At 32.4% G+C, this 17,253-nt stretch overlaps 1 protein-coding gene and 1 non-coding gene across 2 annotated transcripts; both read left to right on the forward strand.

The window, feature by feature from the left end:
- Positions 1-525: 525 nt before the first annotated feature.
- LOC139856539 (small nucleolar RNA R71) lies at positions 526-631 on the forward strand. The gene has a single exon (XR_011762015.1). It is a non-coding gene; the product is annotated as a small nucleolar RNA R71 (small nucleolar RNA).
- A 2,631-nt stretch (positions 632-3,262) lies between these two features.
- LOC139854706 (uncharacterized) lies at positions 3,263-4,841 on the forward strand. The gene is made up of 2 exons (XM_071843995.1): positions 3,263-3,450; positions 4,385-4,841. The coding sequence occupies exons 1-2, from the start codon at positions 3,263-3,265 to the stop codon at positions 4,839-4,841; spliced, it is 645 nt and encodes a 214-aa protein (XP_071700096.1).
- Positions 4,842-17,253: the final 12,412 nt, after the last annotated feature.

Here is a 17,253-nt window from a genome sequence, read left to right on the forward strand (position 1 = left end):
ATATATATATTAATTAATAGTTATTATAATACTCTATTTTTATTTTATTTTACATAATTAATTTTTAAAAACCACAACATATAATATTTCAAATTATATTTCCGATTACCATATATATATATATATATATATATATATATATATATATATACACATATATATACACATATATATATACAATTAATTGTTCGTGAATCGTCGAAATTGGTCGAGGTTAAATGAATGTAATGAAAACAGTTCAAAAATTTTGAGACTCAGGATTACAGACTTAGCTTATCGTGTTAAAAATATAAATCGTATCGAGAGTTTGATTTAAAATTAGTCGAAATTTTCCGGGTCATGACAGAACGACCCAAATCATTATCCTCATGCCACTCATGAGAATACTCTTCTTGCTTCTCAATTATCTCATATGCCTTTTCTTCGGTTTTGTTCATGAGACTACCTCCTGCTGCTTGATCAATAGTAATACGAGTACTGATGACACATCCCTTATAAAAGGTTTGTACCTTAGCAAAAGTATCTAACCCATGTTGAGGACAAGATCGCAACAATCGGCTGAAGCGATTCCAAGCATCATAAAGAGTCTCGTTAGGCTTTTGACGAAACTGAGAAATCTCTTACTGAAGTCGAGTAGCTTTGGATGCGGTAAAGTATTTTCTCAAGAATTTTTCCATCAAAATATTCCAATCCTCGATCGTAGCCTCAGGTAAACTGTCTAACCAAACTCTAGCTTCCCCTTTTAAAGACCATGGAAAAAGCTTCAAGTAAATGACATGATCGTGCACATTACTGAACTTGAACAACCCACAAATCTGCAGAAAAATACGAATATGCTCGTTAGAATCTTCTTTTGGTTCCCCTCCAAACTGACATTTTGACGCAATCATACTGATAATGGGGCCTTTGATCTCAAAATCATGCGTAACTTCCGGAACTCTGCTAGCGTGCCCCTGGCCTACTCGGGAGGCCTTCATGATTTTCGCCATACTCTGACCTTGTTGAGCCATTGGACGAACAAATGGAACCTCAGGTATAACTGGAAGCTCAGGTACAATTCGAGTATTAATTACCAATGGCGGTGGTTGAACAACCAGTGAATCCTGAGTTTCAAACACAACCGAATCGGTAAAACTGTCCAAATTAATCACAGGGTTGCTAGTTGATGGTGCAGTGGGAATATTAGTTTCTGAATCCAGCATGTTAGATTCAGATGACTCGTCCGTATTACGACTCCAAAATACTCTTTCTGGTTCCAGATAAGGTGAAAATAACTCTGCGTTTGACAAACGAGTATCTGGCATAAACTACCTGTTAACTGCAAATCACAACTAACAATTGATTAAACACACCGATTCAAGAAAGAATAAACTATGAATAAAAATAAACAAACAAATTAAAACTAATAAGAACAATTAGATAACAATCTTAATTTTCGACACAACTGTCCCCGGCAGCGGCGCCAAAAACTTGATGTGTAAAATAGCGTCTACAATTTATAATGGAAAATACCGGTTCAAAGATTAATACAAAATAACGGACAGTGTACCCGATCGTGCAATGGTATATAAGTTGGTAAATCCAAAATCGTTCCAAGGACAGTTTTGTGGGTTTTGTGAAATCCAAAATAGAATTAAAATTGTAACTAACGAAGATAAACTAAGTTAATCTAGGAAAATATGAGAATACGAAATAATGGGTTTTGTGGCTATTTAACGATTAGCCAAATCAAGATTCGATTAAAAGTAAAAACAATATTTTTGGTTTTTTATATTTAAGCTTTAAAGCAAACGATAAAAATAATATAGTTGTAAATCAAATACGAGAACGAATGTTCGTCTAGACCTTTTACACCTAGTGCTGGACGCGTTTAGATTAAGCCCCAATTTCAATCTAACATATGTGAACTACCTAGTCAGTTCACCTGGAATTCCCCAGCGCAAACACTTCAATTAACATTACACGGCACGGAATTCCCCGTAGCATAAGACCTCCTAATTGTGACCAAATATCTCAACTGAGATGAAGACTCGAATTTCAACCACACCAACTCTCGTTGTGTATGATTCACCCATATTTCATCTAGCCTTTTGAATTCAATTTACTCTCGTCTCTGAGTAAGCAAACAATCAATTAAGACAAACCAATTGTAAATTTATGTATTAAATTAATGAACTCTCGTCCTATCAAACAAATACACAACCAATTGAATCGAAAAGTCTAGCTTCAATAAGAATCAATCTTTAATTCAAACATCAAATCACCATATATTAAACTAACAATTGATAAATAGTATCCAACACATAGGTTTTTTTAGTCTAGACAAACATTAATAAACTAGCCAAAAATCATGGCAACAATGGAAATCAAAATAATAATTAAAGAAAACATTGTTTGATAAATAAGAATCAACCTAATACGGTGAATCTTGATTAGTGCTTGGATTGATCTTTGAAAACTGAATGATTGAAGCGTTAGAGTAACCTTGGAATTCCCCAAAAGTCACTAAAAATCGCCCAAAGTGCTCTCAAAACCGGCTGCTGAATGGAATAACCCTTGAGTAAAAACTGCTCCCTATTTATAGCAACAAAAAAACTGGCCGACTAGTTTTGAGCAGTGCGCACCTTTTTGCGTGGCGCGCACATCTGAAGGAAAGATGCTGTGAAATTTATCTTGCTGACTGACCTCGTTTGAAGATATAAAGCACGGTGCGTACTTGGTTTGCGCGGCGCGCACTTGGTCAGACAAAAATCCTTTCTTAAATTTTTTATATCACTTGCCTTAGACGCGCCCAAATCTTCTATAAACATATACACTGAAGTAAACTCGCCATAAACTCCATAAATCAATCAAATAATACTTCTCGGCTCTCAAATCATAATCTTCATAAAAATCGTGAATAATAACAAAAACCGTATCCAAATGGACGTAAACTGACGGATATTGCCATGATAAAAATATGAGAAATGTGCAATATCAGATAGTTAAGTAAATCATAGATTGGTGTAAAAGAAAAAAGAAAAAGGCGATGCTATTTAAAGTTGATTTTGAAAAGGCATTTGACTCGATTAGTTAGGATTTTTTGTCACGATGCTCAATCACCTTGGTTTTGGAAGAAGGTGGATCCTATGGATTAAAGGTTGCCTCAACTCCTCTTTTGCATTGGGTTTAGTTAATGGTAGTCCAACAGAGGAATTTTAAATCGGGCGTGGCTTGCGTCAAGGTGATCCCTTGTCCTCGGCCTTTTCTCTTCTTAATATGTATGGAAGGGCTTCATGTAGTGATGTTAGATGCAATAGATCAAAATTTGTTCAAAGGCATCTCAGTTGGGCTTGATGCTAATGCTGTGAGTTTGTCCCATTGTTTTTTTGCGGATGACGCTTTATTTTTAGGAGAATGGGGTGATGATAATGTCCGGAATCTCATTTGTATCCTCAATGTTTCTTTCTGGTCTCTGGGTTCCAATTGAACGTTCACAAATCTAATAGTCTTGGAATTGGTATTCCATCGTCTAAGCTTAACCGAGTTGCCACTTCTTTTGGTTGTAATCCATCCTCGTTCCCCCTATGTACCTAGGTATCCCAATTGGTGCCAATATGAGATACATTGATAGTTGGAAACCACTTATAAGTAAAGTAGAGAAACTTTTAACGAAATGGAAAGTGAGTCTTCAATCATTCGGTGGTCGTCTGACGTTGATTAAATCGATCTAGGCTCGCTTGGAATCTACTACTTCTCTATATTCAATGTGCCTAAAGGAGTTATTAAATGTCTTGAATCTCTTCGGGCTAATTTTCTTAGGGGGGGGGGGGGGGGTCGAAAGAAGCTCGAAAAATCCATTGGGTGAAATGGGTCGACATTATAAAAAATAAAGAAAAAGGTGGGCTTGTGGTTGTGAGTTTAGAATCTTTAAACACAGCTCTTCTTTATAAATGGTGATGGCATTATGATTCTGGTCACGATTGGTTATAGGTTTTAATTGTTTAAGCGATTCATGGTGATTAACTAGATGGCATCACTCCCTTGGTAAATAGAACAACTGCAGGTTCGTGGGCACTTATTAACAAAACTCTTTCTGATCTCCACGCCCTACAGCCTTCGATTGCAAACTCTCTTTCTATTAAAATAGGCAATGGCAACAACACCCTTTTATGGTATGATAATTGGTTAAATGGTTCTTCTCCAAAGGTTTGTTTTCCTCGACACTTTGCTCTTGAAACTGAAATTTTTTTTAAGTTTAAGGAAAGAAAGTCTAATGATAGATGGACTTGGAAATGGCGTAGAACTATTAGAATTGGAATTGAGACTCAACAACTCAATGAATTACTTGCTGCAGCTACTCACATCTAGATTTCAGACTGTTCTGATGCGTGATTTTCTCTAGCTCGAAGAATGGTTTCTTTTCTGTTAGCTTGTTTCGCACCCTCATCGATCAACGTCTAGTTGGTATTCGTCCTACTATTTGGTGCAAGTACATTCCTCCTACTATCAATTTTTTCCTATGGCGAGCAAGTCTTAATAGACTTCCTGACAAATGCAATTTGGCGGATAGAGGCATGGTGGTTGATAATCTGTTTTGTTCTTCTTGTTCGCTGCTCATTGAGGACTTTCCTCATATTTTCTTCGATTGTACCATAGCTACTCAGGGGTGGGCATACATTTCCACTTGGTTACAGCTTGATCTTCCTAATTGGCGTCATTTTGATGATATGAGGAACTGGATTTATTCCACTCAACAGAATACAAATGTTGCTGCCATTTTTGAAGTTGTTTGTTATGCTACAATGTGGGCTTTATGGCGTTTAAGAAAAAGGGTGTATCTTCGATCCGAATATTTTTAAGAAATGTCATATTTTAGATTCGATTGTCTTCTCCTCTTTTGATTGACTTTCATCTCGTTATAAGAAAGCTAATCTTAACTGGAATATTTGGTTACAAAATCCTTTAATGTCTTTGTAATTCTCTAGCTTCTTGCTAGTTATTTTTATATATTATTTTTAGCAGTTAAAAAAAATATTAATAAGTTGAAATTGTTCATATAAATGTACACACTAAGGTATGTTCACCCAATAAGGAATTATTACAAGAGGGAAAACTAGCAATGATTACTTAGGACGACTAAATAACATGTGAAGGAAAAATCTATAAAATTGAAGACCAACAGATTAGGTGCCATAACTAGGGGTGTTCATTTTCGGATATCCGAAATTCGGATATCCGAATTTTCGGATATCCGAAAATTCGGATAGTGAAAAACCCCATCCGAAATCCGAATCCGAAATTTCGGATATCCGATTTTCGGATATCCGAAATTTCTGATTCGGATATCGGATTATCCGAATATCCGATATTTTTGAAGAACTTCGAATATTTTCGGATAATTTTTCGGATATTCGGATAATTTTCCGGATATTCGGATAATTTTCGAATATTTCGGATATTTTTCGGATATTTTTCGGATTTTTTCGGATTTTTTTAAAATTTTCGGATATTCGGATATCCGAATATCCGAAAATTTTAAAAACTCCATCCGATATCCGAATCCGAAAAATCGGATATCCGATCTTCGGATATCCGAATTTTCGGATATCCGATTTTTCGGATATTTTCGGATTCGGATTTCGGATAATTCGGATGATTCGGATTTCGGATAATTCGGATTCGGATTTCGGATAATTCGGATATTTTGAACACCCCTAGCCATAACTCATGTAAAACGTGTAAGAGCATTCTCAACCATGACACCCTTATTCAGATTAACACTCGCTACATCAGCGACACATCACCATTTCCTTCTTATCACCAACTCATCACATTTTACTCCCAACCATCACACACTTCTTTAACTAATTAATAAATACATAGTATAACTTTAAATGCAAAATGTACAACAAATTTATGCAAAGTGGTTGTGATAGAAAATGCTTCAAATTGGCTAAATGGCCGGCAAGAATGAGATTGGCAAAGATTGACAATGCACTCCTAATGGGTGCATAAAATTGGCATGAGATTGGCAATACATTCACATTTCCATTAACATCTCGAATGCGGAGCATGCTACCTCAAACATGACAAACAAGAAGATAACCACATGTGCCACATATAAATAAAATAGAAATACATTAAACCACCACATAACAAAAAACAACATGCAAGTACAAGTCCTCTTCGAAGATGAAACTGGAACAGCTGGATTCACCTTCTTCGAAGAAGCAGGAATAGAAATGATAGGCCAACGAAATCAGTCTTTATTATCGTAGACAGGCTCAGGATGCAGAAACTTCCACCAAAACTTAAAAACCTTGAAGGAACGTACAAGTAATATTTTTCAATTCGGATATGCCGACACACTTCCAAACCAGCCACCAGAATTCATTGTAAACCACATTTCACATTTACAAACCAACAACAATCTCCACACAAAATTTATGTAGCAGTTCAACTACCGAGGCCACAAAAGACATAAATACAAGTTCAATATCTGGGACAGGAGACGAAAGCACGCCAAACAAAAGACAAACACCATTCGAGCCAAATATAATTCCATCCAAAAACATTAATTCACAATTAAAACATGCATACTTTTACTAATCACATAAAATAACTTCAACTTGCTTCCAACAAAAACGCCAGCAAAGGAAGCCAAATGAAAGAAAGACTAACGAATAAACAACCACCACCACGAGCATGTAATGTTGTCTACTAAATAGATACTAATGTATAACATGCTTAGTAGATTCATGTAGTCCCATTGTATAGTATCATGACGTGAGGAATATTCATTTGAGTCCATAAATTAAGTTGAGATTCAAGGGACCAATGAGAGCGCGACATGTGTCGCGAAAATCACATGTGATTGGAAAAAAAATTCAAAAAATTTTTTTCGAAAAAAAATTTTTAATTTTTTTTTTCAAAAATTTTTTTAAAAATTTTTTTTTAAAATTTTTTTTTTTTCAATCACATGTGATTTACCTGTACAATCACATGTGATTGAATTGTACAATCACATGTGATTGGGTTTACAATCTCATGTGATTGACATGCATAATCACATATGATTTAAAAAAAAAAAATTTGGAAAAAAAATTTTCAAAAAAAAAATATCGAAAAAAAAATTTTCAAAACAAAAAAATTTTTAAAAAAAAAATTTTCGAATTTTTTTTCCAATCACATGTGATTTTCGCGCCACATGTCGCATTCTCATTGGTTCCTTTGTTTTCAAGCAAATTTATGGATGCAAGTGATTACAACTCATCATGACGTAGTAGAAACAATGAACAATGAGCATCGCCGTATGTACGCATGAAATTTTCGATGTAAAATAAATATATCATGTAACGCATCACAAGCAAAATCGAAAAATAACTCTTGAAAATTTAACCGCTCTTTGTTGATAGCGAAGTACTGCTTACCAGAAAACATTGTTATCATAAATATAAATAAATGAGTATAAAAGCTAAAAGTCAAAGATATTACACTTCTGCTTATGCGATGTCTTGCGCCAATATTTCAAAGTCAAATATCTTAAATTCACGTTCAAAAGTTGCCGGGTAGATATGCAAGTTGCAAATAATTTTGTTTATATTTATATTTACACTTTATATTTTATCAAACGCCAATTGTGTGAAAGGAAAGTGCATTTTGTTGGGAACTTATTTTGGCAATAATAATGATAATGATAATGATAATGATAATAATAACGCGCTTTCGATGGAGCCTTTCGATCTTCCTTGGAGCGTATTGTTATTGCTTCAGGGCCTGAGTTTGGTGATTGGCAGTGGCGGCTTGCCACCTTGCCATTTGCATTTGGAGGGCTTGGTGTTTATTCTGCGGGAGATGTTCGTCATTATGCTTTTCTGGCTTCTCGATTACAGTCTGCTGGGTTGCAGACCAAGCTCTTACGTCATACGGGTATTGTTGGTCTTGGTCGTGCTTTTGAAGATGCATTGGGTCTGTTTAATAATACGGTTGGGTTTGATATTTTAGGTAATCCGAGTGAGGTCGCTGCCCCAATACTCATGAAGAAATTGGCAGATGTTTATTTCACAAAGGTTACCGCTTCTGCAGAATCCACTTTTTCGTTATCTCCCCGACAATCGGCCTTATGAAAATCACAGCAGGGTGATCACACATTTGCTTGGCTAAGGGCAGTCCCTATTTTGAGGTTGGGTCAGACGATGAACGCAAAGACTTACCGATGTGTGTTGTGCTACCGGTTAGGTGTTCCATTGTTCTCTATCTCGACGGCATGCTCTACTTGTTCAAGGGTTTTTACTGGGGATATTTTCGGGAATCACGCCGTGTCTTGTGCTGGTATGGTGGGTATTAAGCATTGACATAATATTGTTCGGAATTCCCTTGTTGATGTTTGTTATCGATCTGGGATTTCAGCGAGAAAGGAGGTTGACATTGGGTTGTCTGGAGGGAATGACAGGGCCCTCAGACCTGCAGATGTGTTACTTTATTCCTGGGATTGTGGTCGCGATGTTTGTGTTGACTTGACAGGGTCTTCTCCTTTGACGCAGTCTGGGCTTTCTGACTTTGTCCCTGGACGTGCTGTGGTTGATGCGGCTCGTCGGAAGCGGGTCAAGTACGAATCTAGCTGTCAGGCGATTGGTTATGGTTTCATTCCTTTCTCATTTTCTTCCCTGGGGGAATTAGAGAAGGAGGCTGTTTCTTTGCTAAAGCGGGTTCAGAAGAGTTCGATGGCGCAAGATATTAGTGCCGGTGCTGCTGCTCATATTTTTACTCGGATATGTTTTGCTATTGCTAGAGGTGTGGGGGCCCAGATTGTCTCTAGGCTTCCCACTAATTTTTTGTAAGTTTTAAAACTTTTAAGTTTTTTATTATAATAATATAATAATAATAATAATAATAATAATAATAATAATAATAATAATAATAATAATAATAATAATAATAATAATAATAATAATAATAATCCCTTTTAAATATAATAACAAAGAGTAAAATAGGTCATTTGAAGTAGACATAACTAATCATAGTCATCCATTCAATTCCACATCAATAATCTAGATCATCGATTCTTTCCTAATCTTAATTATGACCTCATAATCATAATCTTGGCCTTGAATTGGTCGATTACAAAAATACCCTTATAATACAATGAAATGGCGGACTGTTTTCAAATTTCAAATAAATGGCGGCCTAATTTCAATTTTTAAGGGTTTCAAAAATACAGCTTGACCAAAATAATTTAGGCATGAGGGTGGTCTGGAGAATCATCTTATTTAGATATCCTAAATTAAAAAAGTTGACCATTTATGACCATTAATGGACTTTAATTATCGTGATTATAGTATAAATGGCAAGGATTTAGGATATTTAAACCGATATATTATACAAATTGATGATTGATGAATATTCTCTTAAAATATCACATCTATATAATTTGATCAGCCTATTTAATTTAGGAAATATAATTGTGCTTAACTGAAAACGCATATATTACCAACACTCATTCCAAAACTGTCGCAAAGTTTTCAAAGAGTATAATAAATGGTTTAAATTATTGTTAACTAACACATTTACTCCCAATCAAAGTAAATATATAAATGAGTATAATATAATTTTTGGATCCTCACATAATTGGTCTAACCGATTAAGCACAAATGTTACATCCAATGTTGGTCTAACCTATAAATAAGTCTTTATGTTCTTTGATTTTATGAAAGTTATAATCAAAGTCTAACCATTATAATTCAAAGTAATGGAAATGAAGAAGATATGTAAACAAAAAAGAAAAATCGGTTAGACTACATACCGTCAACAATTTTATTCCAATGATACTGATGAAGAAAAAATTGTGTAGAGGTACAAGTAAATGAACTACAATTTTTATTATTATTATTATTTCAACATTCATTGTATAGAATGTATAGTTTTTAAGCTTCATTGATTCAAGATTCGATTAACGATACAACTGGAATTACTTTTTAATCTTAAAAAAATACTATTGAGATGATCGTTAACTATCAACCCAATTTCATCAATTGTTTCTTATAATAGTTAGTGTTTTTCATTTCATTTTAGTTAAAAAGGAAGATAGCTAAATGGGCAGAGTCGGACAAGAAAAGAAGAAATCGAAAAAATGTTATTAATTAATCACCAATCAATTAATAATGAATTGCATTATTTTTCTTGTCTTTTATATATATATATATATATATATATATATATATATATATATATATATATATATATATATATATATATATATATATATATATATATATATATATATATATATATATATATATATATATATATATATATATTAAGTAGACTATTACGATCCTTGAAACACCCTTTTGGATGTAAAGGCACTCTAGTAGGAGTTAAATACAAGGAAGGTAAACAACTTTTTATTTTAGGTAAATGTGTTATATATATATATATATATATATATATATATATATATATATATATATATATATATATATTTTTTTGTGAAATTTGAAATTGAGTGGTTGTAATTATTTATGAAAGTTGGAATACATTTCATCAATTTAGAGTTACTAATGTAAGACCTTTGTTTTTAGTTGATTCATATTAATAAAGATTTTAATTTATCGTGTTAATTTTTTTACATCTCCTATGCGGCTATGAAAAGAATATTATGTTGTTCCGAAATGCTAAAAATCAAGTTGTTTGTGTGTGTTATAGCTTTGTATTTAAGAAACATTACAACGAGAAAAAGGTCCAAGACTTGGTGCATGAGAAGAGAATGTTGCAGGTTTTCCCATCTTTAGTTACAGTTACAGATTCTTTCTAAATCTTAAGAATTAACTTATATACATGCTATTTATTTGCCTAGTTTATTTACATAAAGAGATGGATTTGGTCAAAAACTAAATGGGTGATTTGGTCATAAAGTACAGTAGTTTAAATTACATCAAACACTTATATATTAAACTATTTGGTCATAAAATGCAGTGGTTCAAATCAAAATAGGTCATTTGGTCATACATACTGCAGTTTATAAAATACAGTAGTTTCATGTATAAATGAGTCATTTGGTCATATATACTACAGTTTATAAAATACAGTAGTTTAATGTATAAATGAGTCATTTGGTCACTTGGTCCTAAAATACAGTAGTTTAAACTAAATAGGTCATTTGGTCGTAAAATACAGTAGTTTAAACTAAATAGGTCATTTGGTCGTAAAATACAGTAGTTTAAATTAAATGGGCCATTTGGTAAATGGGTCATTTAGTGATATATACTATAGTTTATAAAATACATTGTAGTTTGATATATAAATGAATCTTGGTCGATCAACAGGTATTAACTTTTTGTACTTATGTATTTATGCAAAATAGATATCATCTCTTTCCTGATGTGCTTATTGCATTGTTGATTTTTAATGGTCGATCAGCGGATATTGACGTTTTGTATTATAAGAATTGTTGTATGAACGTTACCATCATTAAATATGATTATCATTGCTATATTATGCTGCGAATAATACACTTGAATATGGTGTTCTGAAATTCCCTTTCCTTCTGTATGATAGTAGCAAATTCAAAGTAGCGATCTTATGTATGCTTGTGTTTTTATTATAGTTGTGAATCTAATCATATTTGATATAAGGGATTCAATTAGTGATTTGAATTTCAAATATATCCCTAAACACAACTTTAAATACATCCATATAATCACTATATTTAAAAACTCCTCTATATACACTTAACAAAAATAAATGCAAGTAAAATCATGCTATAAGTTTTTTACTTATTCTTGAATGATCTTATTAGTCATAATAGTTAAATAATCAATGTCATACAAAGGGATGAATTGATTTTTATTTACTTGCCTATGATAATAATTTATTCGATTGATGATTGGTTGATGATTGATATATATAGTTAGTGAAAGAAAAATAAGTAATTATCGAAGATTTTAGGTAAATAAATGATTATAAATATAAGAGATTCAATTAGTGATTTGAATTTCAAATATATTCCTAAACACAGCTTTAAATACATTCATAGAATCACTACATTTAAAAACTCCTCTTTATACACTTGATAAAGACAAATGCAAATCAAATCATTTTAGAAATCTAATAAATTAATGATCAGTAATCTAAACCATAAATTTTCACTAATCTTAATTATGATCTCATAATCAAGTACATGATTTATTTGATTACCAAATTACCCTTATTTACATATTGTATGAAAGTCAACTAACCATAAATGATATACTTATGAAATAATCGCATTTCCTTAAATAGATGTTTGACCAAAATGTACATATATATGATTGATATTATGAATTAATAAGATAAGATTGAAAAAATTGGGATAGAGTTATTATAATTGAAATTCAAAATCAATTCAATAATAAACTGCAAAAAATAAAGTCATGTACTCAATACACTTCAAATTTGCGTGAAATTCGCCAATAAATTTACTTAAAATACATATACTCAGATCTATTCCATTTTTAATTCCATAAAAGCCGCTATCAACATTAAATTAAAAAACCAATAAATGTGTAATTGTTAACTGTTTTAAAAATCAAATAAAATTATGATTACATGCTAATAAATCGGATAATAATTTGCTAGGTATCCATATATAAAATAATCTACCCTAAATTAGTTCAATGTTTGTTTGAAGTATTAATCATATTCCATACTTAATATCAACACCATAATACATTTTTTATATTCTGTTAAATATCACGCTATACATCAACAATCATATTCAAAGAGTTCATATTTTTTTGTTATCAAGATCGTCATTCGTGATCACTTACAAGGTAAACACTATACTAATATCAAAAAATTGCTATATTACTTTATCATGTTTCTGATTTTAATAGTTGCAGAAGATTGTATCGTATGCAACTATAGAAGCACTATATTGATTTCGCTTATGATAATAGAAAAATTTGTAATTCAGGATTGTGGGTTGTTTTTACTATTGTTATGTTGGAATGGGTAAAAACTGTTGTTGTTGTTGTTTTTTGGATGTGGGCCATGTTTATATCTACGTAGCTGTTATCGATCATAGTTATTGTAGTTGCTTGATTAAGGATCATTTTTGCACCTGTATTCTTGATTTGAAACTTATTGCTACTATTGCTATGTTTTGGGCCAACTCTATCAAAACTACATGGATATGGGTCTAGTTGTTGTAGCGGTTGGGATATAAATTAACATTGTTTCTAATATTGGGAATTGAGTTATTATTACATTTGCTCAAATTTTTTTTGGTCAACTTTGGTGATATGGGAAAATTAAATATCACTGCTAATTGTTGGTGTTTCTGTATGTTTGTTTTGAGATAGAATGTTACATTTAATATTTTGATTTGCGAACTAAAAACTTAATGTTAACACAGTTATTGGATGTCGTATGTATTATATTTTGTTCTTGTCTTATTTAATATGAGTAATCTGGTTGTTGTGATTTGTGAACATTGGGCCGAATGATTTGTTAAAGGACACCAGATGGGTTGATTTAAAACATATGTTATTGGGCTTAGAGAAATACAACAATCTGAAGAGAATGGAGGATAAAGTTTACAATTATTATTATTATTTTAATTGTATTAGTGATATGGATATGGATATTGTTTTAGATTCAAAATGTAAGTATTTTTAGCTTAAAGTAGGGATGTAACAAGTTTAGTTTTTTGCATTGAGTTTGAGAGGTTCACTAAAACTCTCGTACGTGGTATACTAGATTGCATATACATTTATATGGGAATAAAGACCTAAAGTTAAAGAAGAAAGTATAAAGCATGATATTATTTGCGTTTATGGTTTTATTTGTTTTGATTTTGTCAACAACTACACAACATTATTCTATGATTTGGTTCCATTACTGGCAACCATTCAAATAATATAAAATATCAGTTTATGGAGTTTCAAATTTATTCTTCGCTAGTTCTATAAAAAAGACCCGCGAATTCGCGGACATTAAGCTAGTAATAATAATAATAAGGTCATTTGTAATATACGGGTGTTCAACGGTTCAGTTTTCGGTTTATTCGATTTAGTTTTTTTGTTTTGAAAATTTTGATATCAAAACTGAACTGAATATCGAATTTAATTTCTAAACCGAAACTGAAACCGAACCGAAATTGAATTTGAATTCGGTTTGGTTTCAGTTAAAAATTAAAAAACCAACCAACACTAAATCTAAACCCTCATTTCTACATCTTGAACATTGTTTTTCATTAATCGTTAGTCTTTTTTCATTAGTTTTGGTCATCATACATCATATGTATGATAACCTCTCCTATCATACATTAGATGTATGATAACAAGCTGTAAAAAAATTTATTTATTTTTTTTAAATCTACACAATGAATAATTTTTTTTTTTTTTGAAGTCTGAACTTTAATTTTAAAGATATAAAAAATCAAATTTGCTTATACCTTTATCTCTAAATGGGATACTTAACGCTGAATATTCCCAATATATATATATATATATATATATATATATATATATATATATATATATATATATATATATATATATATATATATATATATATATATATATATATATATATATTTGTGTGTGTGTGTGTGAATCTTTCTTCTATGTATAAAATATATCTTCATCTATAATATATGTATCCTTATTTTTTTATTGGAGTCACTTCACCCCACAAACCTATACATGGCTTTGCATCTGCTCCTTGTGATGCTCTCATCAAGAACGCAAATGTATAGGTTATAAGGATTATTCATGTTTGGTTATTTGAGAAGACGAGTATTCCGATCTCATATTCAAATGTACGTGCGCGATGCTACTGAATTACTCTGTGATTATTTCTCTTTTCCTTGGCATATTTGAGACCTCTTTCAAGGATGTCAATGCCTCTAACTACTGGTTATCTTGTGATGATTAAAATTATATACTTTTTTAATATTTGGGTTAGTATTGTAATCTTGCACTCTAATGAACACGACTCATCATTACTCTCTGGCCGTTTTTAATCATTTCCTAAATTTGTATTTGAACTTTTGTTAAAATACACGAAGAATGAAAGAATGCATGTAGTTATCCCGAGTCCAATAATAATAAAAAAAAATTATATTTTCAACCAATATTTTCAACATGAATAGCCTACATGGCATTAAACAACATAAAATAGAATCTCAAATTAGTACGTGTTAGTTATGAAAACAATTTCAAATTACTTAAGATAAAATAGAATTTTCACTTGCGCTACGATCTCGTAATAAATATATAATGATCATAAAATTGACACCAAAAACGACTCCATTTTTTTCTTAGAGACTGTTCGCCGACAACTGACATCTAGACTATCACCAGCAGGTGGCCAAGCCGTTTCAGGGGCGCTTGGTCCAAAATACACCACCCAGTCTAGCCGATGGCTAGGGTCATGATTCGAGACTTTGCCTTTGAAAGCTTTTTGACCCGCCTCATTTTGCAACCCAATACGCAACTTGAATGACTTAAAATTTGTATTTTTCGCCTCTTGGATCAATTTTATCAACAACGCGAGCTTAAAATCAAAATGTCTAAGTTTAAGTTATATGGAATCGGGATAAACCAGGAGGAGTAGGTCGGTAACATTGCCACGTCCCATGGTTGTGTATCTGGTTCGTTGCCTTTGAAATACACCGGTTTCTCTTCGTTTTGTTTACTGTTGGAAAACTTGGTTAAAACAAGTGAGTTTTTACCAAATTTAGACACATATTAATATATGATAAAACACTATATATTAGTATATATTTAGTGGGTTTTGTAGTCCTTAACGAGGGGTTTAAAACGAGCTAAGTTGTGTCTAAAACGGATAAAAGTTGAATGAGATATCGCGTATCAAAGTTGAGTGTTTAGTACACAAAAGCTGAGAAAAGTGGAAACTTATCCCACCTCGCCCGAAGAGTAATTTTTTGGGTGTTTTATAAGGTTTTGACTCCAAGGTATGTTGCGATTTTGTGTGTGTTTTGCTCCTTTTCTTACGCACGCAGGGGGTTCAGAAAATGAGAGTTGGGCTTGGAATTTCTTTTTGCAATTCGTTTTTGACTTTTCAGTTAGAAAATCGATTTTCTTGTCCACTAAGGAAAATGTTTTTCTTGTTCACCAAAGAGAAATCATTTCCTTTTTTGATTGGCTTTGTGAATCGTTTTCATTCAAAAAGATTGTATTTGCACTATAAGTTCCAAGTTTTGATATTGAAAAAAGAAACTCCCAAATAAACTACTCACCTACGAATTCCTCTCCAACTTTCACCTATGAATTTTAAGCATATCGAATTCGTTTTCCAGTGTTCATCTCGTTACAACTACGGTCTTCCCGCTTCCGCTCATTTTTCAGGCAAGTGTTCAAGTTCGGCACTACGCTGCTTCGAATCGGTAACGTCGAACCTGTTTAAGGGGATTGTGTCTAACACAAGCCCGGTTCAACCTTAATTCGGTTTGATCCATTTATTTTATAGTCACTAATATCCTCTAATACTCTAACATAGAAGATGCTGTTCCCTACTCTTAGTTTCACCGTCTTGTTAATTGGATTTACACCCTATACTTTTACCATTACTCGCCCAGATATAAGATTTTGATGACCTTCAAAAGCACAATTGGATGTTTCAAGAGTTTCACCCCACCATCCGGCTATTAATTCGAATCGGCTGTATCACTGATGCTCATATCGTCTAGGTTAATAGACCCACTCTTAATGGATTTGCCACTGGTTTTCCTCTTAATGGACTTGATGCGTGCGTGACAATACATCTTTTACCCTCTAAATTTATACAAGACTCAAATATTACAAATAAGCACACACAACTAACGAGCACTTAGAACCCGGTTATTATAGCACTTTGATGTAAGTATTCTTATCAAGTTCGTCCCAAGAGACACAGTGTAAGTCGGATATTTGAAACTATCAATTGTCCTATGGTTTATTTGATTCGGGGGGTTTCGATTGATATCGACTAACAACTAAACTTGCACAATTAAACAAACCTAAATTTATCAATTAAACTAGTGACAAGAAACAAGTAGTGAAGTATTAAGACTTAAAAAAAAAATAACTAAGACGTGTTCACCTATCTAATCTTCTCTATGCTTGGCTTGCCCCGTTTTGCCTATATTGCTATCTCATTAGTTGTTGAACTATTAAATGTTTAGCATCACTACTAAACCTCAAATCAAATGATACTCCACGAATTCACATAAGCTTTATATCTTAAGATCGAGTTAAGCATTATTTGGTCATTGAGATTGAGCTTAGG

Source organism: Rutidosis leptorrhynchoides, chromosome 6 (assembly GCF_046630445.1).
Source record: "Rutidosis leptorrhynchoides isolate AG116_Rl617_1_P2 chromosome 6, CSIRO_AGI_Rlap_v1, whole genome shotgun sequence".
NCBI lineage: Eukaryota > Viridiplantae > Streptophyta > Magnoliopsida > Asterales > Asteraceae > Rutidosis > Rutidosis leptorrhynchoides.

What these genes read in the sequence shown, in the direction of transcription:
- LOC139854706 (XM_071843995.1), top strand. Translation starts at nt 3,263, where the DNA reads ATGGAAGGGCTTCATGTAGTGATGTTAGATGCAATAGATCAAAATTTG. An exon ending in ATCCTCAATGTTTCTTTCTG is followed by an intron (nt 3,451 to 4,384) that starts GTCTCTGGGTTC and finishes GATTTTCTCTAG; the next exon opens with CTCGAAGAATGGTTTCTTTT.